Raw genomic sequence first — 27,824 nt, 5'->3', positions numbered from 1 at the left:
GACTTTCATAATTTGCGGGGACTAGCATTAGGTTGCTGTTCTATTCACAGACATGATATGAGAGCCCACACATTCAACCCTTGTGATCTACTTCAACTATCGAAGGGCATGTTACAAACTATCAGGAAGGGGAGATTTGGAGCCACATGGTTTCTGGAAAGTCACTGCTGGCATATGGAGGCAAAGCCCTTTTTTAATCAAATTGGGGAATGCGACAACTATTGATTGAGGAGCTGGAAGACAAGATCCCGAAGCGATTTCTCTCATCATTGGGATGACGGCAGACATCCCTTATATCCTGCTTGCAGAAACATCCCTCGAAGCATGCACTTATCTTGAATCACACCTATGAGGCAAATAGCATGAGAAGACAGCTTGACACACGCGCATGATGTCCAAATGCAGCTGTACTCGCTCAACTTTATTTTATTCCTATTTGTTTTCGACCAACGCTGATTAACTTATGTTTGTCAAAAAAAAAAAAAAACTTATGTTTGTCCATGGATTAATTAATTTATTTTAAGCTATGTCTAAGAGGAGTGCACATTGTTCAAGAGGGTAGGATTCAAACCCACAATGTTGTCGTTCCCTCTTGTGAGCCCTACCACTAAGCTATAGAGTGGAAGAGCATCCCTAGTGCTAACTAAAATATTATAAATAGTCCCTCTTCCCCCTCCCCCTTTAGTACGTGCCTTCTTCTTTAAAGCCCCCTTCAAATGGTCCCTATTCCCCCTCCCCCTTTAGTACGTGCCTTCTTCTTTAATGCCCCCTTCTTAAGTGGTCCCTCTTAATTGAAACTCCTCCCTTCCCCCTTTATCCCTTAGTTTAATCATGCCCTTTCTCTCTTCCTTTTTACCCCTCTTCTCTTCTCCACAACTAATTAATGGGAAATTTCCATTTTTTAATGTATGGGGGCACATACTAAGGATGGAATGTGGTGAAACAGTGCATGATTAGATCATGAAGGTGAAGGTTGTCTTGAGACCAATTACAAAGGATGGACACTATTCTACTAGCCATGCTCCTAGTAAACATGCTTAGGGATGGAAGGTGGTGAAACATGCATGATTAGATCATGAAGGTGCAAGTTGTCCTTAGACCTATTGGCAAAGGATAGACACAATTCTACTAGCCATGCTCCTAGTAAACATGCTTTCACAAAGCATGTGTTTATACTATGGTCCACACCCACTGTTGGGCGGTGATGATGTCAGCGCGGACTCCCAAGTAGCCTCAAATAGCGTAAACCGTGCCATGCAACCAACACTGTGAGTATCTTTTGATTGTGTACTTACATTGTTCCTAGTCTAGGATTCTTATTGGTTTGCGCCTTGCATTGTCCTCTAGCTCCTGAAACAAAACAACACCCTTGATTAGTGAGTCACCTGGGTGCAAAAACTTCTTTAGGCGAGAAACATGAAACACGTAAATGCACCATTTTACCCCTCTCTTGGGATCCTTTTATCCAATTGCCCCTAGGCATTTTTCTTAAGTAGGTGCACTTGGACTCCTAGCCTTCGAACCATCTAGTTAGTGCCAAACCATCCTCATTAGGGACCTTGACGTTGACTCCTTTGACCATATACTCTGCAACTGTTTTGGAGACTTCTCCTTGCTGTTTTGAACCTGTTTCTGGTGGTATTGTGCAAGGACAGCCCATATTTTGTCATTGTGGGTGCTTTTTTAGTCCATTTGGTTGTGGTACTTGCTGATTGATGCAAAACAGTGATAGAAATCAGCATTTTGGTGCTAGTTCACTCAAGTATTGATTGAGGAGGGAGCTTCTATTGCGTTACAATGATATGCCTACTTGTCCACCCTTTGTTGTGGCTTCTACAATTTTTGGTCTGAATCCCGGACTATTGATTGAACAATGCAACCAAAAGCCACTCCCACCTGTACTTCATGATGCATCGGGTTGGCTCTCGTCACGCGTTTACATCTTTGAGAGGACATTAGGCTTTGTAATTGGTTGTTTGGTTCGGAACAGAGTTGTTTTTCAGAGGGTTTATACCTTGTTGAGCCACGCATTGGCTGGTTTTTGAGAGAGAATTCTGAGATTGCAGTACATATCCTAGCACGGGGCTTTTTTGGCATATTTGAGGAGCATCCTCATTGCTCAAGCCAGTAAAGGCTTTGGCAGTGATTTCTGTTGTTTGAGCAATGTGTGCACAACAAACTCCGAATGATGTCTTTCAGAGTGCTTGCCCAAGAAAATAGGTTGAATGGCACCAACTATTCTCTCTATAATTTTATGGTGCAGAATGTTTTGATTGCCAAGAATTAGTTGGACGATGTCACAGATGATGAAGCCCGTCCTGTTAGGCACTCCTCCACAGGGAAGGGAGGGTTGTCATGGTGGTGGCACAGAGCCCAGTTTATGTAATGAAGGGGAAAAAGAGGCCCAGTTAGAGGCCCTTTAGAGGGGAAATGTGGAGGGACTATATAATTCTCCATCCACCCCCTACTATCTGCTTTTTGATGTGACACCTAATCCTATGTAGTCTCCCTTTTTCCTTCCTGCCCACGCTCACTCACTCTCTCTTTCTCTCTCTCTCTCTCTCCCCCCTACTCCCTCTCAATCTCTCCCTCTCTTTCCCACCTCATTCTCTCTCTCCTACCCCTTCTCCTCCCTTCTTCCCCTACCTCTCCCCCCTTCTGCTAGTCTATCCCCCTTTCTCTAAATCTGCCCCTACCCCTTTTCTACATTGGTATCAGAGCACCGACTCTGGCACCCTTGCTTCCCCTCTCACCGTTCACTTCAACTCTTACGCAAACGTGAGAGAGAACAATTATGGTCTAGCAGGTTGCCTAAGTGGAGAAACCAATGCTGCACAGGAGACCGGCCTAGAGAACCAGACTGAAATGAAGATGAAACCTCCACAAAAAAAAAGCTGTGCACCATAGACAGAAACGAACGAATGAAATCTTCCAAAAGCTGTGCACCAGGGCTAGCCCTCCACTGTGCACCAGGGATAGCCAGCCCAGTTGATCATTCACGTGGTCACGGAGCAGACAAGCGCACTATGGATAGCGAGGCTAGCCACCAGCTCCAAAAAAAAGGCGTAGGAGATCGCCATCGCGTGCAGCAGATTTGCCTTGCCATCGTCGTCGCGTACAGCAGATTTGCCATGAATCCCCTCGATGTTGCAAATTCTGCATCGCCGCCACGTGCAGCAGACTCGCCATCGCCATGAATCCCATCGTCGCAATCTTTGCCCCTGCTCCGCCGCCTCGACGACCTTAGACTAAGGTCTAAGGTTCCTAACTAGGGTTAGTCAATAGGTCAAGTTAGGCTGGTTAGGTTTAGTTGGTGGAGTGGGTTAGGTTAGTAGATTGGGTTAGGTTAGGTTTAGTTAGTTTGACTCTAGGTTAGGTTAGTACTAACTAAGGTTGAAGGCTAGGTTAGGGTGGTCTAAGACAGTGCCCTAACAGTCCTAAGGGTCTTAGGCTAGAGCTGTCCTAGGTGACTTAGGGTCCCTCCCCCCTCCCAAAAAAAAAGAAAAAAAAGGGAAAAAAAAAGAGGGTAAACAGTTCACTTTCAGCCTCTTTTTAGGTGCCTTTCAGAGCCCGTTTGGAGCCATTTTGGCTCTGTTTTGAAGCTTCTACGACGACCTTTCTTCTGAGCCTCTCCATCGACTTTTTTGTGTTTTCCACACACTATCTTAGGGGCTCATTACAGCAGGGTTTTTGTTATCCATTTCTCCTTGCCTACATTCGAGCTCCTCTCCCAGGGCCAGTCACCATGGTACCGAAGCGTGTTCCTCATGATATATTGCATGACTCTGATGAGGCTGCTCAGTATGAGCTAGTGCCTGCCACAGTGGTTGCATCCACTGGTGGTGCAGAGGTTCCTTGTGAATCACAAGCGTGATGATGCCCGCACTTCTGGAGGTTACACACAAGAATTATGCAGCCAAGGATATGAAGGACAAACTCACAATGCATAAGTTTAAAGGGGACACTCGCACTCCCAATGAGTTGGAGGAGTGGCTCATGAAGCTGGAAGACTATTTCCGCTTCTACCCCAAGTCTGAGGAGGAGCGCATCATTTTTGAAGGTATGCATATGCAGGACTATGCCCACACATGGTGGCGATACATGAGGGATTCGCCTCAGAAACCAACCATTTGGAGGGGTTTCAAAGAATTGATGGTCACTACATTTGTATCTCCACTTGTATTGGATCAATTCTTGGCTGAATTTTATGCCTTGTCACAGACAGGTACGGTCCAAGAGTACTTGCAACACTTTTGGAGGCTTTCCCTGTTTGTGTAGGAGGTATCGGAAAAAGGAAAGCTGCTGTGTTTCATCCATGGGTTAAGTTCTTCTCTCGCTGCAGATGTGAAGGCACATAACCCTCAAACAATTGAGAGGGCAGCTCAGCTTGCAGAAGTATTCGAGCCTAAATATGCTGGCAAGCACAGAAATGCCATGGGCAGCTCACATGCTACGGGGTATGACACTGAGTCGAAGCCTAAGTTTGCTGAATGGACTGACGAGAAATCTGCAGCAACACCATTTCCTCGCTTTCCTACTGTCTCGGGTAGTAAGATGCCGTATGCCAGGCCTTACAGGTATCCTGATGCCAAGCCTGGAGGCAAGCCTACTGCTGGAAATGAGCAGGCTGACATAAAACAGCATGCACGGGCAATAATGGACAGAAGAAAAAAGGCCTACTTATAAATGGACTCGTGAGCACAGGAATGTGTCCAAGGTGCGCAACAATGGTACTGCCAAACTCAGCATGATCATTGACCTCTCAGATGACGAGGAATTGTTTGATGCCCCAGGCTCTTTGGATACGTATCAGGATGAGATGGCAAATACACATGTTGCAGAGGAGGCTCCTGACATTGGAGCCACGAAGGGCACCGACTTTCCTTTTGATCTTGGGGGTGCTACTGCGCATGACACTCATGCTTCGCATTCGTATGAGATTCTGCCCACTGGTGGCATGAGAGGCCATAGGCCAACACTCTTTTCTGTGGAGCATCAGGATGCAGTACCTTTTTATGCATGTGAAGATGCAGGTGGTAATGCTCCCGTGAACGAGGATGAGGTTTATTGGGATGCCCAGCCAACACTTTATACTATTTCCATGCATGCCTTGATGGGTGCCAAAAGTGCTGATCTATCAGATTAACAGGGATGATTAATGGCAGGATTGTGCATGTGTTGGTGGACAGCAGTAGCATCCACAGTTTTGTTAACTGCAAAACCTTACGGAGGGTTGGACTGATTGGTACTGAGATAGACCATGGGCTGAGAGTAGAAGTGGCCAATGGACAGCATATAATCAGTAGATCTTGTTGCCAAGATGCAAGGATTAAGTTCTCTAATGACTATACTTTTGCAGGTGATCTCTTGGCAATTGACATGGGCCCAATAGATGTTGTCTTGGGCTGTGATTGGTTGCAATCAGTGGGAAAAATCAGCATGGATTTTAATGCCTTAACACTCAGCTTTGTCCACAAGGATGGATCGGTTACATTGCATGGTATTGCAGCTCCTAAATTGCAGGTCATTTCAGCAAGGCAGTTGGCTAGAGAGCTCAAGAGGGGCAGCGCCATATATGCATTAAATGTGTCAGTAACTAAAGAGGGTGGCACTCCTCGTATTGATGATTGTGATGTGCAGAGATTGCTCTCAGAGTTTGCAGATGTGTTTGCTGATTTGCCATCACAGTTGCCTCCGAGAAGAGATGTAGATCATGCCATAGTCTTGGAACGTGGTAGTAAGCCAATCAATAAGGCCCCATACCGACTCTCTAAGGTAGAACGGGAAGAAGTGGCAACTCAAGTGAGGGACTTGCTTCAGAAGAGTTTCATCACTCATAGCACTTCTCCTTTTGCATCCCCTGTACTCTTGGTGAATTAGGAGGATGGTTCTTACCGTATGTGCATTGACTACAGAGACTTGAATAAGGTCACCATCAAAAACAGGTTTCCAATTCCCAGGATAGACCTATTGGATGAACTCAAGGGTGCTTAGTTTTTCACTAAGATTGATTTGAGGTTCGGCTATCATCAGATTAGAATGAAAGCTAGGGATGAGCACAAGACAGCCTTTCGCTCAGAGAGGGGACTGTATTTTTTTGCGCAAAAAAGTAGTGCTAGTTATATTGCTTGAAAACGAGAGTACAAGATGGCCTAAAGGCCAGCGGGCTGCAATCGCAAAACGGATACAGCCCGAGGTAGCAAAATACTAATTACAAGCCTCTCAGGGCATAATCATCGAAGTGTGGACAAACGACGACGGTGGGGGGGAATAATGCCACTGAAGACTCTGAGCAGAGTGCTGGAAGAACAGCTCTCGATGGTCCTAGTCGTGAAGGAAGCACCGTCTCTTCTCCTTCCCTGCCCGGGACTCCCCCTGAATCTGATCCCACTGACCCTTGAGCGTGTGAATGATCGTGCTCCAAATGTCCGCTAGGGTCTGGGTAGCAGAAGCAGCCCGATCTCCTAAAGTCTGTGCGCGTCTGGAAGTCCAGATATGCCAGCCTGGAATACTCCCTATGATCTCCCAAACTGGGTATCGAGTCATCGCTCCTGCATCTGTCTCTGTCAGATGCCAAGGGAAGCTGTCCATGTATGCCCAGGTGGCCTGCGTGATGAAGAAAACTGGATCTTGCCTAGAGAACTCATAAGCCAGGTGATGTCCCATCTCGGTGCTGCACCAGCAAACGGTTCCCCAAGTGACCGGTCCTAGCTCGGGTGCAGCCCTCGCTAAGATCCCCATGACTCCCTTCCACACTGTCTGAGCATGCGAGCAGCTCTAAAGGCAGTGCTTCAGGGACGACTCCTCCTGAAAACACATCTGGCAGTGCCCCTCCTGCCCCATCTGCCTCAGCCAGTTGCCAACTGGTAGCCCCTTGTGGGCTACCATCCAAAGAAAGTAAGAGATCTTCCTCGGCCACCAGCTTGTCCAAAGAGTCTTCCAAAATGTGCGAAGAAAGACCAGAGATATCCCTTGGGCATACCAACTATGTGCCTGTGTGGGTAGCCCGCGCTGGAGAGCCCCAAGAGCACGCCTACCAGTACGTGCGCTATAAGAGAAGAAGGGGTAAGGGTTCTCTGAGGTCTCCAATGGTGGCCAGCGCCACTCCCCTGGGTCCCACTCCACCTCTGTCAAGGAACGGCCCTCCCATATCCAGAGTCTCCAGTCCTGGTCTTGCATAATCAGGGGGTTCATATGCCACGTCTTCCCTTGCATCCCTATGATGCGAAGGTGCTGCCAGGGAAGCTGGGGGTCGATCACGGCTTCTCTGCTCTTGAGACGGCTATCATCGGCAACAGAGAAGAAGTGAATCGAGGAGTCCGAGAAAAGGCCTGCAACCACCAAAGGAATGCCATGGGGTGTGAACTGCCCTAGCCACCTCTCATCTCCCGGGAGGAGCTGTCTGGTGACCATGGGAATCCTCCAACCTGCAGGAATGGCATCATCGATCTCCACTCGCCGAGCTTGGATCCCACGTGCCGTACCTACTGCTGCTGCCAGCTCGCCTGGGCTCAGCTGGCTGTAGACGTCCCTCCAAACCCGGAGCGAGCGCGCGGGCCCACGCGCCCAGAGCGCCCAAGGGATATGGGATCTCTCTCCAAGCTGGCGACCTGTATCATCTATCACCTGGCTGCTCCAAATCAGGGGGCTGTCTGTCTATCTCCTCTCGGCAACTAGGGGGAACCTGGGAGAGGCTGTGTTGCAACTTCCTCCAGACCGAGACGAGGGTGCGGAGGAAGGGGGAATGGGGCTGAGTCAGTGGGGCAGAAGTGAAAATCCACCGGATAGACGGCTGCCAATCACCCCCTCTCTGGGGGGTACAGGCGCTGAGACCATGCTGATGCAAGAGCTTCCACGTCTGTCCTCCTGGGGTCTAACTTGCCAAGTAAAGCTTGACTCTGCAGTTCTGGATCTATGATGCCAAGGCCACCCTCTGTCTGGGGGAGAATGACCGTCTACCAGGCGACCCGGGCTCTGGTGGTGCCGGAACCATCTGAGCGAGACCAAAGGAAGTTTCGCACCAGTCTCCTCAGCTGGGCTACACGATCTCAAGAAACACCAGCAAGAGGCCACGTACCAAGCGGTGGCAAGAAGGACCTGGTTGACCACAAGGGCCTTGCCTGCCAAGGAAAGTCGAGCCGTGCTCCAGAAGGCTAGCTTCCGTCGTATGGAGACTAGGACTGGTAAGAATTGCTGAGCCGGCCAGGCCTACCTGGAATCCCGGGTAACGTGTCGTCTGTCCTCTAGGGATCCAACGAAACCCTAGGAAAATGCCCCACTGTGAGCTGGCTGCTGGATTCGTAAGAAAACCAACTGACTTTTGCCAGTTGATTTTCGCCCCAGCAGCTAGGCAAAAAACCTCTAAGGACAGTCTCACTTGCTCCAGTGACTCAATATCATCCTGCACATACAGGGCTGTGTCGTCTGCATACTCGGAGTCCAAAAGTTCTGCATCGTCCCGAATAGGGAGGCGCATCCCTCGAAGACCAGTGGTACGGGCTCGTAGAAAGTGAGTCATGGCCTCCGCAAAAAATAGGAAGAGGTAGGGCGCAAGCGGGCAGCCCTGACGCACCGAGCGCTCGAGGGTGAATTTCTCCCCCATCTTGTCGCTGATGATAACCCGGCTGGAGGCCGACCTGTAGAGGCTAGCAATACCTCTGATCCACTCGTTCGGGAAACCGAACCGAGAGAGTGTCGTCCCTGGAACCACTCCTGACTCTCCACCTTTGCCTAGCGCCCAATCGCTGACATAGAAACGGTCCAACGGCTCCAGAAGTCTGCCTCCCTCCCTCCTGTAACCCCAAGAGAAGTCCAGACTCCCTGTCCATCTGCTAAAGGAAGGCTCCCTCCAGCTGTCCCGACCTCCTACAGCGAACAAGGAGTCCCAATCTGCCTGCTCCGCTTGAGCTATACCGAGGAACTCTGGGCCCCGTCCCTGCTGATCCTCTAGGGTCTCAAGGTTATTGAAGTCTCCTCCTACAATCCAAGAATCCATCTCTGGCAATAAGTCTGTCAAAGAGCTCCAAAAGCGGCTCTCCGTCTGAGGTCGGTCGGGGCATAGATATTGAGGGTGTCGATGTGGGATCCCTCAATATTCAAGCCCACCCAAAGCGCTCGTCTTGGGATCAGGGTGCCAAAACCACACACATGCTGAACTAGAGAAGCGTCGATGGAGGTACAGACACCCCCGCTCCTCCCTTGCTTGCCAATCGAAGGTTCCCAGTAGGTGTGGGAGCGTCGTGTGAGGACCTTCCCGCAAATACTGGTCTGAGAAGCCGAAAGCTTGTGTTTATGCAATAGGAGCACATCTACCCTTCCCACCAAGGCTGGCTGGAGCTTCTGTCTGAGCACCATCTTCCTGGGGCCGCAGGTTCCTGATGAGTGGAACCTGTTGACGTTCCAAGAGATAATGCGTATACTCATGAAGAGGGGAGATGGGCCACAAACAACTGTCTGCTTGCGGTCGACGTCGAGGTGGTCGGAGGATGTCCAGTGTGCAGTCGAAGGCGCTTCTGTGAGGGTTTCGAAGGAGAGGTCGGATCATCGGACCCATCCTCTAAAACCTTCAACAGAGGGGAGAGGCCCTTCGTCCCATGGTGGTAAGCTCTCTCTAACCAACTCGACGCCTCTGCCAGGGAAATACTGTAGAAGCTCGCTACCTCTGAGGTCCTCCACGGGCGGAGCCCTTCCGCATAGACCCACTCCAGAGGCGGTCGAATAATGACCAAAAGGCAGAATCGTTTGGCGCTGTGGCGCCATCGCAGACGAACGTCACCCTCCTTCCACTGTTGCTGAAGAAGCTCCGTTGCTCTGCTACCGATCCAGTCCTGCACTTGCTCCTTGGAGTGATCTCGAATCGTCTCCCAAACGTTTTCATTCGTCCATTGCTCATTCCCGTCACTGGTGATAGTAAAGGAATAGCTAGGACCATCGTGGGAGGCAAGGACGGACACCTTACCCTCCGCCCCCTTTCGGAGGAAGAAGATGCTGATGTCTAGGCATGCAGGGAAGGAGCCAATACCCGCTGCATCCAAATAATCCCAGGGTGCTGCTCGGTAAAACTCCAACGGTAGAGCTCTAGGAGCAGCCCTTGGGTGTGGGGACGAGGATGAGGAGTCTGAACCAGAGAGAGGGGTGTTGGCTGTCGAACAAGCTGGAGTGGTACTGGCCATCTGCGGGGAAGGGCCTCTCCCCTCCGTCGGGCCAGGAGGGATAGGCGCGGGGGAGGTCTGTGCTAGCTTCGGGGCCACAGGTGGTGCAGGTGGAGGGGGGGGTTCCCTCAGGATCATGCTCGAGGGAGAGGGGGGGGCTGAAACCAACGGTGCTGGGGGGGATCCTGGAGGCGGGGGAGGTAGGGGGACCGAGGAGGAGGGGGGATGAGAGGGGGGGCGGGGTGAAGGATGAGGGGGGGGCTGGCTGATCTTCTCCTTGCCTTTCTCCTTCCCCTAACCGGGCTGTTGCTGGTTGGTGACCACAGGGGGCTCTTGCTGTAGATGGGAAGGCTTTTTTGGTCCTGTTTTGTTTCCTTTCCGTTTTCTTTTGACCTCAGTCCAGCCTTCCCCTTCGGGAGGGGGTGTCGATGCCTGCGGGGGGATCCTGAGTTGCCTGGATGGGGGCCTTCTGAGGTTCTGTCCTCGTGAAGCAAGGGCAGGAGCGCGCCTGGTGCCCGAAGCCGTGGCATCTCAGACACTGATTTGGGCGACCAGTGACCATAATGCGCTGCGTCACCACACCTGAGTCCGTCTCAATCTCGAACTCCGAGGGGATACTCTATGGATCTAGGACTGCCACTTTGACACGTGGCACCTCTTGGACTGCCGCCGCATCAATGAAGGTGTCCTGCATGAGCCAGCCAAAGTGCGCCCCTAGGTCCTTAATGATTGGGCGAAGCTCGGTTGCGAGGCCTGGGAAAATGAGGGTAACCGGATGGTGAGGAATGCGGAAGCGGGCATCGAAGTCCGCTACACTGAAATCCCTATACCATGGGACCATAAGGATGATCTTCCCACCCACAGAAGTAGGGGACCGTCTGATCGTATCGCTCGCAGCCTGTGCTGAGGAGAGCTTGAGCGAGAAGATACCACGTCCCATGAGTGCAACCTCCTCAATGTGGCTGTCCTCAAGGTAAAGGGTGGACTGCAACCAGTCCCTGATGTCTGCTCGTGAAGGGGCGTAGCCAATGACTTTCCCATAAATGGATGTCTGGGAGAAGTCCGTGGCGGCCTGCTTCACCAAGGAGACCTGATGCTCTGTCAGTGTTATGCGGTAGGCTGATGGAGGGGGGGGTCCGTCTGGGCCACCAGTTCCGGGCTCATGGCCGCCATACCGCACCGACAAACTGCGAACGCTCCAAAAGGCGGGGGAATGAACAGGAAATGGCAGAGACGAAGGAGGGGGGAGTGGTACGGAGGCGGGGGAGGAAAGAGGGAGGGATGGAGAGGTATGAGGAAGCGGGAGGGGGAGAGGTGGTGGAGAGGGAGCGAGTGGTGGAGGGGGAAGGAAGGAGGAGGGAAGGGGGGGGGCAGCGCAGCGCTGGGCGGGGAAGACGAGGAGGGAAAGGGAGGGGGTATGGCAGCGCAGTGTGAGAGGGGGCGAGGGAGGAGGGGAAAGGGGGGGGGGCAGCATTGCGCAGCAGCGGGGAGGGGGAGGAGGAGGCGGGGCGGGTGGTAGCGCAACGCAAGGGGGGGGGAGGCGAGGAGAGGGCGGAGAAGGGAGGAGAGGGGGGGGGATGACGGGCGGAGAGGGAAGAGAGGGGGACGGAGGGGCGCGGCGGGAGGCGACGGAGAAAGAGGAGGGGGAGGGGAGAGGGGGCCGCGCAGCGCGAGGGGGGGGTAGACGGGAGCGGGGGAGGGGAGGGGCATTCGCAGGAGCAGGCAGGGTGACGAGAGGGGACTGTATGAGTTCAAGGTGATGCCTTTTGGATTGACCAATGCACCAGCTACTTTCCAAGCACTCATGAACAAGATTTTGCAGCCTCTCCTTTTTGATGACATCCTCATTTACAGCAAGGATAAGTAGGAGCACATCAGACATGTCAAGCAAGTGCTGGAAATTTTGAGGTTGCATCAGCTTTATGCTAAAACCAGCAAATGCACTTTTATGGCACAAGAGGTTGAGTATCTTGGTCACATTGTGAGCAAGGATGGCATTTGGGTGGATCCTGCAAAGGTGAAATGCATTGAGGATTGGCCGCAGCTACGCAATACTACTTAGTTGAGGGGATTCCTAGGTATTGCTTTCTTCTACAGGCGCTTTATTCACAAGTTTGCCAAGAGGGCAGCCCCTCTGACAGACCTTTTGAGGAAGGATGCTTTTATGTGGTCTACAGATGCACAGCGCAGCTTTGATGACCTGAAATTCGCCCTCACTCATGCTCCTGTGTAGGTATGCCCTGATTTTTCACGTACTTTCATTGTGGAGGCAGATGCCAGTGGCAAAGGATTAGGGGTTGTGCTAAAATAGGAACACGGGGTAATTGCTTTTGAAAGCAGGAAATTGGATGCCAAGGAACTAGATTATTATGTGTATGATCAGGAAATGCTGGCTATCCTCCATGCTTTCGAAAAATGGCACCACTGCCTGTATGGTAGCAAAATCAAGGTTAAGACAGATCATAGGACACTCAGATATTTCCTTACGCAGCCCAACTTGTTAATGAAGCATAAGAGGTGCTTGGCTAAGGTTCAGTCTTATGATTTTGACATCGAGTACAGGAAAGGGAAAGAAAACGTGGTTGCAAATGCCTTATCTCGTATGTGGGCTTGCAGTTTGTCTGCCATTTCTACCATCTACCAGGAGTGGATTCATGGTATTTAGGAAGAATACATGCAGGATTCTAAGGCAGCTTCCATATTTGTGGAGTTACAGAGACCATTGAGCTAGTGGCATGCTGAATTTAAGCTGCATGATGGGCTGTTGTTGTGCAAGGACAGAATTTATTTGGTGCCAGATTCAAAGTACAGACTGCTGGTCTTATAGGAAATGCACTCATCTCCTAAGGACATGTGGGTATTACTAAGACATATGAAAAGGTCATGGTTGATAAGACACTCGTGTCTTATGATAAGACACTTAAGACACGTGTCTTACCTTAAGACACCTTTAGACACTCTTGCGTTTTTTTTTTTTTTTGTGGGTGGGGAGTAACAACACACAGAGTTTGACTTAGCCATGCTATCATTGAAGGTGACTTTGGATCTAGCAGTAGCAGTGACCTCATAGATTCAGATTAGGATGAATCTTCAGAGATTTGAGTCTTGAGAGTCGAAAGCTTCCTTTCAATTATATGTATCGAGATGCAGTTTTCATTCATGTCACATGTGACAAGATTCAATTGTCAGTTTAAACCTTTAAGTACTCAAAACTTGTGAGCTCTTCAGTCGTGAGTCTTAACTTTAACTTTTAAGTCTTGAGTGACGAGTCTTGACTCTTAACTACATTGTACAAGTGCGTTGTTTCTTCTTGCATTATTTAAGTGTAGCTTATTGTACTCCTAGAATCTAGCAGCTAGCTATGCTAGCAAGTTGTACATTTGTATACTTATACATATATTAATTAAATATTTATTATTATAACCACAATGGCGTGTCTTACGTGTCTTATCTTTAAGACACTTTAGACACTCGTGTCTGAAGCATGTCTAACGTGTCGTGTCTTAACGTGTCTTACAACCATGGAAAAGGTCAAACAGAGCTTTATCTGGGATGGCTTGTGGTGGGATGTAGTTAAATTTGTCAGTCAATGTTTGCCCTGCCAGCGAAATAAAGTGGGCAGCCAGTTACCCGCGGGTCTCCTGCAGCCATTTCCTATTCCAGAAGGCAAATGGACTGACATTGCTATGGATTTCATCACAGGGTTGCCTTCCACAGAGCGGGGATGAGATAGCATTTTTGTGGTGGTTGACAGAATGACAAAGCAGGCCCATTTCATACCCACTAAGACCCGTTATTCAGCATCACAGGTCGCTTGGCAGTTCATCGAGCATGTTTTTAAGCATCATGGTTTCCCTCAAGAGATTGTCAGCGACAGAGATGCAAAATTTATGGGTCACTTTTGGCAGGAATTATTTACAGCAGTGGGTACTTCTCTTACACCTAGCACTGCTTACCACCCTGAGACGGATGGACAGTCAGAAAGGGTGAACAAATGTATGGGAAGGGATGGCTGTAATGAAGGGGGAAAAGAGGCCCAGTTAGAGGCCCTTTAGAGGGGAAATGTGGAGGGACTATAGAAGTCTCCATCCACCTCCTACTATGTAATTTTTGATGTGACACCTAATCCTATCTACTCTCCCTTCCTCCTTCGTGCCTACGCTCACTCACTCACTCTCTCTCTCTCTCTCTCTCTCTCTCTCTCTCTCTCTCTCCCCCCTACTTCCTCTCAATCTCTCCCTCTCTTTCCCACCTCATTCTACCCCTTCTCCTCCCTTCTTCCCCTATCTCTCCCCCCTTCCGCTAGTCTATCCCCCTTTCTCTAAATCTGCCCCTACCCCTTTTCTACAGTTTATCTTGGACCTCATTTGGTTTTTTACATCCTCGGTACCATGGTTTCACAATGGATGATATACACTAGACACATGACATATCGAGGTATGGTCCCAAGGAGCATAGGTCCATCTTGTCCTCTATCGGGGTCTGTTTTGGCACTATACTCGAGACACCGACCATAGCATCCTCGGTACTCTTAGATCACGGGATCGTATATATAGACCTTGGTTAAAGGTGTCTTCAGGTAGTGAGTTGAGGTTTTAGGTCTAATGGTATAGTTCTTTTGTTGTAGATAGATGGGTCACGTGGCCAAGGTTTGTTCTCGTTTCACGAGCCGTTCCTCCTCTTGCCCTTAGGTTCTTGTCCTCCATTAGCAAGACGAAAGCAACAGTCTACTCAGTTTCAAATTGCATGGGTCACTCCTTTGTGCATGGTTGGACTAGAGTCGAGAAAGAAAATCAGAAAATGTGCAACAAAGAATAGAAGGAGATGGGTCTGCAAGAGGTAGCAAGCAAGGACAAGACCCTAGTTAGAGGTTGAAGATGCCTTACCTGGAGTGTCAATTTTCCTTGAGAGGAAGAGTTGTTTGATCTATCACCAAAGCTGGTGCTTCAAGATACAAGGTAGCCTCTATTGGCATAGGTTCAAATAGCTTTAGGGCGAGTGCCAAGGACACCTTTGTTCTTCCCCTCCTAGGTTCCACCCCTGCCTTTTCTCCCAATGTCAACCCCCCCTCCCCCTACTCCCTCCGCTTTATCTTTTACCTTCCTTCACTCCCTCTCCCTCGTCTGCTCCCTCTCCCCTCTCCCTCCTCACAACAAATCGGCCCGCCTCTCGACCTCCTCACCCCTCTTTGTCAACCTGTCAAGAGCATACAATTGGTTCCCAGGTATTTCTGCGAAATCCAGTAGTAGCAGGCTTGACATTGGGTTCACGTTTGCAGTCAGGATTGGAACATCACAGAGACATTTGCCTGGTACAGTTGCATTTGGGGCTTTCTTGAATTTCCCCCTTTTTGGATCATTTGCCCTCCATAAATTTGGGGCTTTTTCCAAACTTGATGTCGGAATTGCATGGAGTGCCTGATAAGGCCTTGTCCTCCTTGGCATACTTTAGTTTTTCAGAATTTGGGGCTTTTGCTTCCATTGCCTTGAGGATTTTCCTCATGTCTCTCAAAGAAGACGTGAGGCCCCAAAAGGGAAAGCCAAGCAACTCATGGAGAAAGGGAAAGGAGCAAAATAATTGAAAAATCATGGCAACCCCCTTCCATATGACCTGTGCTTGTCTGAATTTCCATAGACAATGCTGCATAGTCTCCACAGCAACACGGCAACGGGGACAAGTAGGGTCAGCTCCGAACCTGGATCTCCACAGGTTCACTGCAATCCCACCATGAATTGGAAGCCAAGAAAAGAGAGTGATTTTTATATTCCTGTGGGATTTTCAGAGTCTTCTCCAAAAGTTTTTTTGCAGATCAGTAGATCTGTGAAAGACATCCCAATGAAGAGCTCTAGAAAGCCTTTAACTTCTACAACTCGAGCTGAGATCTCCTGGCGTTCTTGACCGTGTAACAAAAGGGCAGGTTTTTCTCTCGGTGTGCTTTATCAATGTACTCCCACTCTTCTAGGTCCCATTGCAGGAACTTTATGGTATACGTCCATAGAGCCATAATCTCCATGATCCCAAGGAAATGAGAAGAGAGTCAGGATCCAGGTACCACTGAAAGTCATTTAATCTCCCATAGTCTACAATTCTGACATGTTGAAATGCTCTTTCTAGCAAGATGTCATCTGAAGATCTAGATAGCTTGCCTCTCGAATGCACATAAAAAACTAGGGCATCCTCATGTACATCTCGAACTGTCTATACTCCAGAATGGAGCCATCCAAGTGGAGCAAATGATAGGCATGCCATCTGTCTCAACCAAATTCATTGGCAAGGCTGCATCGATCTACTGAATTCTGCCGAGATGACTAACCATATGAGCTTTCCTATCTTCTGGAAGCTTTTTGAAAGCTATATAGGCACCTACAGTGGAGGCAGGTCCCCTCTCCCAACTGGACCACTGCACGTAGTGAGAGGCACCCAATGGTCTACTACGATGCTCATCCAATATGCTATCATTTCACATGAGTGGTTGCCTATCAATCTCTCCGTGAGAGGAAGGGGGAACACTCCAAAGAGTACTCCTGAAGGTGGCCCATGCTTTCAAGATAGGAGCCATGAGAGGGGAGGAAGGAGATCTGAGATGGGCTGAAGTGAAGATCCATTTGGTACTGTCCATCCGATCTCCTCACGAAGACTGTGTGCATGATTGTATGCTGCGAATAAAAAAGTCCTTCCACGGCTCTTGCCTAGGCATAAGTCCCCTCACAACCATCTTGCAGAGCAAGGCCATGCATTGCAAATCTTGATCAAATATATTAGGACCTGGTTCTGAAGTGGGTAGATCGAGAGTCTACCAAGCCACTCTGGCTGTAATATCCTTTGTGTCATCAAGTCCACTCCATATAAAATTCCTTATTAGCCTGTTAAGTTGAGTGATGCAATCTCGAGTGGCACCATCAAGAACAAATAAACCAGGCAGTAGCCAAAAGTACCTAGTTAACCACCACTACTTTGGAGGCAAGGTCAAGCTTGGTAGAACCCCCAAAATGGAGCTTTCTCCTTATGCTCTCCAACACCGAAGCAAACTATTGTGTTGGAGAGATGCCCAAAGCAACCTAGCATCCCAAATATTTGACAGAAACCTTTCAATCCAAGTGAATTCGATGTCACTTTCCCAACCCGGAGTGTCCTTGTCACTGATCCAAAAGCCATTGGATTTGTGCCAATTAATATGTGCCCGTGTAGTAGTGCAAATAAATCCAATGCTGACCTGAAAGAAGTGAGTGTCTGTGGCGTGGCATCCAAAAAAACAGCAATATCATCTGCTAGCTCTCTATCGAAAAGCTCTACTTCTCGTCTCAAAGGACGTCTCAGGCCAAAATAATCAGCTCAGGATCTAATATAGATACTTAAAGCTTCAGCCACAAATAAAAAGAGGAAGGGAGCAAGGGGACATCCCTAGTAGACTGATCTGTAAATTTGAACTCTCTCTCCCTTTATACCACCAATAAGCACCTGGCTATGGGCTAGTCTGTATAAAGACGATACCCCTCTAATCCATGTATCCGTAAAGCCAAAATGAAGAAGGGTGCCCTCCAGAAAGCCCCAATCTACTTTGACATAAGCTTTCTCGAAATCAGGATTAGAATGGCCAGCCTTTGGCCACTCAGCATGGCACACTTTTAAGCTTTCCAAAATGAGAATTTATTATAAAAAAAGCTTTTGCCATGCATAGAACCAATCTGCGCATCATGAATAAGATCAGGAAGTAAGGGCTGCAAACGCATGCTTATTGCTTTGGCCAAATTTTGTAACACGTTTCTAGGAGTGTGATAGGCCTCCACTAGGACACTAAATTTCAGCAACCTCCCTTCGGGATGAGATGAATGAGACCCTCCGAAAGTGAGCCAAGCATCTCACCCGAGTCCCAAACCCTTGCGGGGCTGAGGTAATGTGATCCCTAATCGTATCCCAAAAAGCAATAAAGAACGAGGGAGAAAGTCCATCTGAACTTGGGCACTTGCCCTTGTGAGGGCCAAGAGGGCAGTCCTAAACTCTGCGTTGGTGAAGGGTGCATCTAGTGATACTCACATATCCGGTTTCACCAACACAGGAATAGTCTGCCAAATAATATGTCTAGCATAATCTCTAGTCTAAGTATCAAGATATGCTGTGAGAAGGGAGGCATAATGATCTAAAGCTATGCGCAAGACGTCATCTGGACCTGTCTGTAAAATCCCATCTGAATCAATAAGTTGCGAAACACTCTCTCTACTATGTCCAGGGCCAAGAGTAGAGAAGAAGTGTTTATTGACTCTACCCCCCATCTGAGTTCCCCGTGCTACATTAACATTTTGCCCAACAGGTAAACTTGAGTCATTTCAGTCTAGCCAATTTGAACACGAAGGCTCTCTTTGTTCTTCATCAACACGAAGTCATTAGTCTAAGTATCAAGATATGCTGTGAGAAGGGAGGCATAATGATCTAAAGCTATGCGCAAGACGTCATCTGGACCTGTCTGTAAAATCCCATCTGAATCAATAAGTTGCGAAACACTCTCTCTACTATGTCCAGGGCCAAGAGTAGAGAAGAAGTGTTTATTGACTCTACCCCCCATCTGAGTTCCCCGTGCTACATTAACATTCTGCCCAATAGGTAAACTTGAGTCATTTCAGTCCAGCCAATTTGAACACGAAGGCTCTCTTTGTTCTTCATCAACTTTTGAAAATTAAGCCCTTTAAGTCAACAATCACTCACTCTTTGAAATTTGGATTATTTAGTAGGCTAGGCTTTGGAGTCTAGATTCTATTTCTAATTCCAATAGATAAATGACAAACACTTAATAATTGCATGAATCATACCTGCCTAGAACCAAGAAGATGTAGCCAAACCATGACTTCGCAGGTCTCACAAGCTCCCACTTGCACTCCCTTCTAAATAAGGCTAGCACATGTAGCTTAGGGGTAATATAAGTCACTAATTGCAATGCTTGCTCAACAACACAAGACACCTATGACAACTTTTTAATATTCTCCATCATCAAATTAAGATCGTGTGAAGCACAAGGGATCCACACAATCTTGGGATACTTCTTCTCAAGGAGACTTCCCATCCTCTTGTAATTGGAGCCGTTGTTCGTGACTTAACCACATTGTCTTCACCAACCTCCCTATTAGTTGCCTCAATATGACCGCATATCCAATCTCCTGTGATGTGAAGGCCAGCATGTAAAGCATCAATCACTCTCAACTAGATGCTTCCCACACAAGTAGTCACCAAGGTAGTAGTCACGTGCCTCGTTTGTGTCACTCCATCAGTCAAAGACTATGGTGTATCCAAATGGACCCAAATTTCCCAAGTCCTTACAAGTCTTTCTTGATCAGCCCCAGTCGCTTCTTTAGACATGTGGTGTGGAGAGTCTCACAACTAGCAAGTGCAAGGGATAATGCTTGTGATTTAGCAGCAACTACAAATGCATGGTAAAATTTCTTGTAGGTAGAAGAAAAGAAAAACTGAGTGTCTATGTTTTCAGCCTCTTGCTTTAGGCAGTGTGCCTAGATAGCTTGTATAGGAGTGACTCTTAGAGTAGATGCTGCTGACCCATGTGTCCTCCTGGTAAGAGGCCGCGGAGGAACTGCCATGGTATTTGAAAGCCCAACAGATATGGATGCTGATGAAGTGGATGCATGTAGAGCCTCACTAGATGTACTCTCATGTACTTGTAGTGTCGATGCAGTATGCTCATGCCTCATGCTGTGAGTGTAACACACCCAAACCCTCCACATCCCTAGTATCTGAATGGGATGATGTAATTGTTGCCTTTATGTCCTCTTTGTTCTGCTCCATCAACATCTTAGCTTGAACTACGTGATCCGTGACAGTAGGATGGAGGAGGGATCGAATCTTTGCATATCTAGATGGGGTACCTCATGTGCAAAGAAGATCCCCTCAAGAATGGATGGCAACTCTTCGTACCACAGCCTCCCTCCCATAGAAAGTGTACTTGAACTCGAGGGGCTGAAAACTCGTATACCGTCTTCTTTGTGCCAGATGTGCCAGATGCTAAAGAAAGAAAGAAAGAAAGTCTATTAACGTCCAGGGGAGACCAAGAGGTCTATGGGACAACATGAAAGCCATCCGGTACATCAGCTTAGGGAGGGCGCAGGGCAGCTCCCAAGGAGTGCAAAAGCAGCTCCATTTATTTAGAGAGTACCTATATTGTAGCCATCTAGTACATCAGCTTAGGGAGGGCGTAGGGCAGCTCCCAAGGAGTGCAAAAGCAGCTCCATTTATTTAGAGAGTACCTATATTGTAGCCTAGATAAAGAAAACAGTGTCTTGCCATACATCACGTCTTGGGCTTTCACTGGCACCTCTTGAGGCCATAGTAGACTGTAGCTTGTAGGATTCAAGCCTCAAGGGAAGAGTAGGAGAAAAGGCTTTGAAGAAGCAAAGGGAGAAAGAATCAAGATATGGAATGAAGAAGCGAGGAGAGTTTGAGTAACAGGATGTGCTGCAGCCTGCTGCAGGAAGTGGAAGCAAGGAGGGAAGAGAGTGAGGGATTGCAGGCCCAAATGGAGAAGCTAGTGCAGAGAACTAGCTGGCTGTTACAACTGCAAACCCGGGCTTCCAAAAGGGCCCCAATGTGAGGAGTACGGCAGTGAGCTGCAATGTGAGAGGAGGGCTATGAGGCAAGGGAAGTTGAACTGAGTGAGTGAGAGAATAGTTGATGACAGGGAGCTGGCTCGAGCAGAAAACGAGACCAACAAATGTGCTGAAAGAGGTGCGGGATTTTCTAGGTCCCTAGAAGTTTCTCCGAAGCCTGCATTTTTTCGGACGTTTCGCCGAAACGTTTTGCCTAGAAACAGTTTTGGTCACTTTAGTGAAAGCTGTATAGATAATCACACTCAAAGGTCATTGGTTCCAAAGATATGTTGATGCTACTCACAGGTTTAACCTATGTAATCTGATTTTGTCCTCATAAGACTCAACATTATTGCCTAGATTCACCAAGACTCATGGCCAAAGCCAGTATGAAAGCAACTAGTGACGAAGGGCAAAAAAATCCCCTTTTGTGTTGGGTATGAAAACCTGGTGGATATGCGGAGCATCCCAATCTTGTGAGGCATGCTGGCAGGTGGAGGGTAATCTAGTAAACATCCATTAAGTCGTAAGGACTTGGACAACCCTATGGGTTTGAAATTACTTCATGTCGTGGAGTCCACCCCATGCACTTGCTTTCATCATCCTATCATTGTTATCTGCAGAAAGGTCCCACTACATATGTTAAGATTGTACTGGGACAACCCTATGGGTTGTGAAATTGAGAGGGAAGGAAAGAGGGAGAAGTACAACGGGGAGAGAGTGAGAGAGAGAGGTGACACAAAAGATGCGGGTGTGAAGTGATGAGCCACACCACAAACTCATAAGTTTTATTAGGATTAGGTTTTTCACCCTATGACTGTCTTAAGACAGTCATAGGTGTCATATTTTTAATAAAGGGGTGGCAATGTGCCTTTACCCCAACAACCTCCCACCTAAAGGCCAATGTGCCTAAAGGGGAGAAAAGAATAAAAATTACAGCAATATACAGTTACTGTATACAAGACCATAAAATAAGAATGGTCTCATCCTAATCCCATGATGTGGCGGCAATGTGCAAACCGCTCTGTAGGCAAGCTCTTAGTGAGCAAATCTGCAGGATTATCATCAGTATGCACTTTCACAAGCTCAAGTCGCTTGTCTTCCAGTACCTCCCTGATGAAATGATATTTCACATCTATGTGCTTGGTCTTTTGATGAAAGACCGGATTCTTTGCCAACATGATAGCACTCTGACTATCACAATGCAAAATTGGCATATCTCCTGTAATGCCCAAATCTTCCACCAGCCGAGTAAGCCATATTGCTTCCTTGCAAGCCTCAGTGGCTGCAACATATTCAGCTTCAGTAGTTGATAGTGCAACGCATTTCTGCAACCGAGACACCCATGATATAGCACCTCTTGCAAATGTGAAAATATAACCGGTAGTTGACTTCCGGTTATCTGCATTCCCTGCATAGTCTGAATCTGTAAAACCATGCACCAATGCATCTTGCCTACCATAGCATATGCACAAGTCTTTGGTACCCTTGAGATATCTCAAGACACCTTTCACTGCTTCCCAGTGCCGCTTGCCTGGATTTGCCATATACCTGCTGATGACTCCCACCGCAAAAGCAATATCTGGACGAGTGGCAACCATGGCATACATCAAAGAACCAACTGCAGATGCATACGGAACCTTGGCCATTTCAGCCTTATCATCATCTGATCTGGGGCTGTCCTTACTGCTGAGTTTTAAATGGAGGCAACGGGGTACTAATAGACTTCCCCCCCTCCATTTTAAACCTCTGCAGTACTTTGTCAATGTACTCCTTCTGTGACAGAAACAAAAGTCCCTTGGACCTGTCACGAGTAATCCGCATGCCAAGAATATGGTTTGCATCACCCAAGTCTTTCATGTCAAAAGACTTATGCAGTTGTTTCTTCAAAGCACTAATCTCATGCTGAGATTTACTGGCAATCAGCATGTCATCCACATATAGAATGAGTAGCATCAAACTGCCATCCTTTGCCCGTTTGGTGTACAAGCAATGATCGGTCTCACACCTATGATACCCTTGGGACTGCATGAAGGCATCAAACTTCTTGTACCATTCTCTTGGTGCCTGCTTGAGTCCATACAAGCTCCTCTTGAGCTTACACACAAGCTGCTCTTTCCCTTTAACAGCATATCCCTCTGGCTGACTCATATAGATCTCATCATGGAGATCTCCGTGAAGAAAAGCAGTCTTCACATCCATCCGACATAAATCCATGTCCTCATGAGCAACAAGAGCTAACACTGCTCTCAAAGTAGTCATCTTGACTACAGGAGAAAAGATCTCATCAAAGTCAATGCCCTTCTCCTGCTAAATCCCTTGGCAACCAATCTGGCCTTATACCTCGGTAAAGCATTTGAATCCACTTTGACTTTGTAAACCCACTTGCATGGCAAAACCTTTCTGCCTGCAGGTAGTTGCACCAAGTCCCATGTATCATTTTGAAGTAGGGAGTCCATTTCTGACTGCATGGCTTTCTCCCACTTCTTTTTCTCTGTTCTTCCCATAGTTTCCTGGAAGCTGGAAGGCTCACCACAATCTGTCAGCATAATAAAATCAGCCACATTATTGGCTCCTGGAACAAACCTGTCAGGAGGCCGTTGTACACGGGAGCTCCTCCTAACAAAATGTTCCGGATTAGGCTGCTGTCTAGCCTGTTCGTCATGCATGACGGGTGGCTGTACCACCATATCTGGCTGTTCTACAGCCCCATTTGCTGGCATATTCAGTGGTGCATCATTGGCAAAATTATCTGGCTGATTATCAGCCTGTATACCCTCTTGAACAGGGTTATCTGCAGCAGCCTGCTGCTGCATATTAATGGGCATTCTTTGCTGTCCGACATCATTATAAACAACCCTCCTGTATTCCACAGGTTGCACGGGTTCTTTGTGTACACTATCCTCTTTAAAGATGACATCATTGCTGCGTATAATCTTCCGTTTAATGGGATCCCATAACCTGTACCCCATTTCACCTTCGTCACCATAACCCATAAAGATGCATCTGGAAGACTTTGGCTCCAGTTTGGTGCGCAGTTCTTTGCGTATATGAGCAAAGCACTCGCAGCCAAACACACGTAAGTGCTTATATGAAGGTGGCTTGCTAAACCACACCTCCTCTGGCACTTTCAACTTCAAAGCCTTGTTCGGCGACCTGTTAATTATGTGAACTGCTGTTTGCACGGCTTCTGCCCAAAAGCCATGGGGCAATGCAGCATAAGACAACATACATCGAACCTTCTCCTGAATAGTTCGATTCATCCGCTCACTCACACCATTTTGAGATGCATTATGAGGGGCTGTGAGTTCCTGTTTAATGCCCTTAGCTTCGCAAAACTGCACAAAAGCATGTGACACATACTCACCCCCATTATCGGATCTGAGGCATTTCAGCCTGCGACCTGTCCGATTCTCAACCTGAGCGACAAACTTCTTGAAAGCATCTAAGGCATCGCTCTTATGCTTCAAGAAATAGACCCACACTTTGCGTGTGGCATCATCAATAAAAGTAATGAAATACTTTGCACCCCCTAGTGATAGCTGTGGCATCTCACACAAATCAGTGTGCACTAGATCAAGCGGTGCTCTATTTTGGGGAGTTCTCCTCTTATGAGGAGTCATAGAATGCTTGCCAAATATGCAATGATCACAAGTAGGCAAATCTGAAAATGCAAGAGACGGCAGATAACCCAAACGTGACAGTTCTTGCATTCCTTTAACGGACATGTGTCCCAACCGGCTATGCCACAATGAAACCTTTGGCAGCTCGGTTATGGCAACAACATGATTACCTACACTGGAAACATAAAGAGGGTACAAGGTATCACTCTTATAACCCTCAGCCACTACAACCTGGCCATCAGTAATCACCCACTTGGAATCCCCAAATGTGGTGTGGTAACCACTGTCATCCAACAAGCCAGTGCTAATCAGATTTTTCTTGATTTGCAGCACATGGCGAACACCATCAAGCATAAATATGCGTCCATCAGAGAATACTATTTGTATACTACCAATCCCTGCAATCTGACATGCATAGTTGTTCCCAAGGTGAACAACTCCATGAGTACCTGTGTAGGAAGTAAACCACTCCCTATGAGGAGTAACATGAAAAGAAGCACCTGAATCCAAGAGCCAGGTGTGCATGTCATGGCCATCAATAACCAAAGTATGTGCAATTACAGCAGAAGAGCATAAAACATCATGTCTGTCACTGTCACTGTCCTCTGCTGCAACATTCACTGCATCCAAGTCATCTACCTTGGCCTTGCCTTGCCTTTGCTTCCACTGCCTGCATCCTTTGCCTCAGCCTTCTTGGCTTTCTGATCCCGTATAAACTTGAAGCACTTAGACTTCACATGTCCCTTCTTGCCACAATAAAAGCATTCAATATCCTTTTTGCCACGGGACTGACTGCGGGATTTGGACTTACTAGCAGATCTCCCCTTCTGCTGAGTCCTGCCTCTTTCCTGTACCTGCAAAGCATTTGAAGACTTGCTGCCCGCATTATTCTTCTTGCTCATCTCCTCCATAAGGAGAGAGCTCTCTACATCAGCATATATAAGAGTGACATTTGAATTAGACAGGGTGGTCTTGAAAGTGTCCCAACTCTCAGGGAGGATACACAACAAGAAAGTATCCTTGAACTCCTCATCAAGGTTCAACCCCTGTGCAATCAGCTGTGTAAAGATGGCATTGAACTCACTCAAGTGTGAGGTCATAGCTGTACCTTCCTTCATGCGAAGATCAACCAGCTTCTTCAACCAATACACCTTACTGGCTGAACTCTTTTGGGCATACAACTCTGCTAGCCTCTGCCATAGGCCATAAGAGGTCTTTTCAGCCTGAACATTGAACACAAGAGAATCACTGAGAGTAAGCATGATAGCAGCCCTCGCGGACAAATCTAGCTCCTCCCACTCATCATCTGACATCCCAGATGGCTTGACACCCTTCACCCTTATGGGCTTAGAAATCTTCTTTAGCAGAAGTACATTCAAACACTGTTCTGCCCATAATGCATAATTGTGTGCCCCTTCCAATTTCTTTATGTTCAGAATTGATGATTCACTTCCCCCTGATGCCATATCAGATAAGGAAAGTACCTGACTCCCTGTAAGTCAAAAAATGACTGAATAAAATTCTGATTTCTCAGAAAAACCTGCTCTGATACCAGTTGAGAGGGAAGGAAAGAGGGAGAAGTACAACGGGGAGAGAGTGAGAGAGAGAGGTGACACAAAAGATGCGGGTGTGAAGTGATGAGCCACACCACAAACTCATAAGTTTTATTAGGATTAGGTTTTTCACCCTATGACTGTCTTAAGACAGTCATAGGTGTCATATCTTTAATAAAGGGGTGGCAATGTGCCTTTACCCCAACAGAAATTACTTCTTGTCATGGAGTCCACCCATGCACTAGCTCCCATTTTCCTGTCACTGTAATATGGCTTGCTGTACGCATAAAAAGTGTGGCTGTTTCTGTGGAAGGGTGCCACTTTCCTCGTCCTTCCCTCCTTTTTTGTCTCCTGTATAGTTCAAGCAGGGCTGTACATTTTTCTGTCCCCTGTATAGTTCAAGCGGTGCTGTACATTTTTCTCTGTGCCTTGGTCAGGTGGTGCACTGCCATTTTCTCCTGTACTTTGGCTCTTCCACCTTCATAGCTGGGGATTAGGCTGTGGACCATGGATTGTCATCTTGATTCTTTTGTCCTTTTTAAGCTCGGTAAATGTTAGAAGTCATCTGTAGTGTTGCTACAGGGTTTGTGCTGTCAATTTTGATATGCACATCTCAGCAGGTGGTGTCTTGTCGTCTTTTCCTTGAAGGACCTTTTTGTTATTGGGTCATTGCTCATGCTTTTCTGTTATTATTGGGTATTTGGCTCATGTTTGTTTTGTCCCACTCAAGCACCACTATCATGGCCCATGTGTGGTCAAGGAAATTTTCCTTGTTCTATGAGGTTCTTTTGAGTTGAGATAAATATATCACAAAATTTACTGAGGGTTTAAAAGTACGCTATATGAGATTATTACTTGTTTAACCTTGAAAAACCCAAACTCCTGCTTCAAAGTCCACAAGAGAGCTCCTAGCTCTAAAGTGAGTATCGACATTGATGCAAATATAGACATGGGGAATCAACCAATTGCAAGTGTTCTTGAACTGATACGTTCTTTGCCTCAAGGTTTTATATAGGCTAGGTGAGGTTGAGGCCCACAGGGTCAGCTGTGTTGGTATACATTTCAAACTTCCTAGCTTTGGGATGAACCAAGCTCTCTGGCTAATAAACGATTGGAATGCCATGCCCAGCCCTATTGTCTAGATTGTAATTTATTTAGGTTAACCATACGCTGGTTCTCATAAGGTAGGGTCTGCAATTCCTGTTTACAGTCCCTTTTAATTTTGTTCTTGCATTTGTTTCCAGCATCTGAAGTCGGTATCATTGGCAACTTTGATGAAGAAGCTGGCATCCTTCAATATTTGGTTTAAAGAGATACTACCATTCATTGTCTGGTCAAGCTATACTGATTTAGCTTATTTGACTGCTTCTTGTGGTTGGTCTCCAGGTTGGAGGAAGTGGGGTTCTTGTCTCTCCTTTAACATACATTTTTGATGAAGAACCTCCACGATGGCGAGAACTGTTGGAAAGGCTAAATCTTGTCTAAATTTGCGGCTACACTTTTTCAATTTTTTTTCTAAATACGAAGTAAAATTCTTTCAAAACCTGTTATTTGAGGTATTTAAGTTTGAACAATGGTCCGACATACATGGTATATTAAAAGCTTCATTTTTTATAGTGACGGGAACTGTAAACCATCAGCCATCGCTAGTACAGTGTAATTGTAACGCTTGTGGTATCAAATTGCTGTAGACTTGCGAGAGAAGGTCTAGCGTCGAAAAAATATTTCTTTCGATTAGCATGGAAAGAAATTTATTCAAAGGGATTCAAAATAGAGGTCATATTAAACCCCGAGTCGTTGTTAATAGTTGAAACCTGATAAGCCTTTTGTGCAAGTGTTACGTAGTAGTACCTTATGATACTAGAGTTTGTCATGGCTCAGGGACATTCACATTTTTACATGTGTAGATTT

The 27,824-nt window shown here is 47.3% G+C and overlaps 1 protein-coding gene across 1 annotated transcript in view; it reads left to right on the top strand.

The window, feature by feature from the left end:
- Positions 1-27,719, top strand: part of LOC147893392 (ATP phosphoribosyltransferase 1, chloroplastic-like) — a 52,438-nt gene extending 24,719 nt beyond the window's left edge. The window contains exon 12 of the mRNA XM_087385722.1: positions 27,300-27,719. Within this exon, the coding sequence (XP_087241848.1) occupies positions 27,300-27,398 (99 nt within the window). The 3' untranslated portion in view covers positions 27,399-27,719. The remainder of the gene's footprint in view (positions 1-27,299) is intronic.
- Positions 27,720-27,824: the final 105 nt, after the last annotated feature.

Source organism: Dipteris shenzhenensis, chromosome 15, assembly GCF_047967505.1.
Source record: "Dipteris shenzhenensis isolate YYH24624 ecotype China chromosome 15, Dip_SZ_1.0, whole genome shotgun sequence".
In the NCBI taxonomy this organism is placed as follows: domain Eukaryota; kingdom Viridiplantae; phylum Streptophyta; class Polypodiopsida; order Gleicheniales; family Dipteridaceae; genus Dipteris; species Dipteris shenzhenensis.
This window is presented reverse-complemented; position numbering and strand designations above follow the sequence as displayed.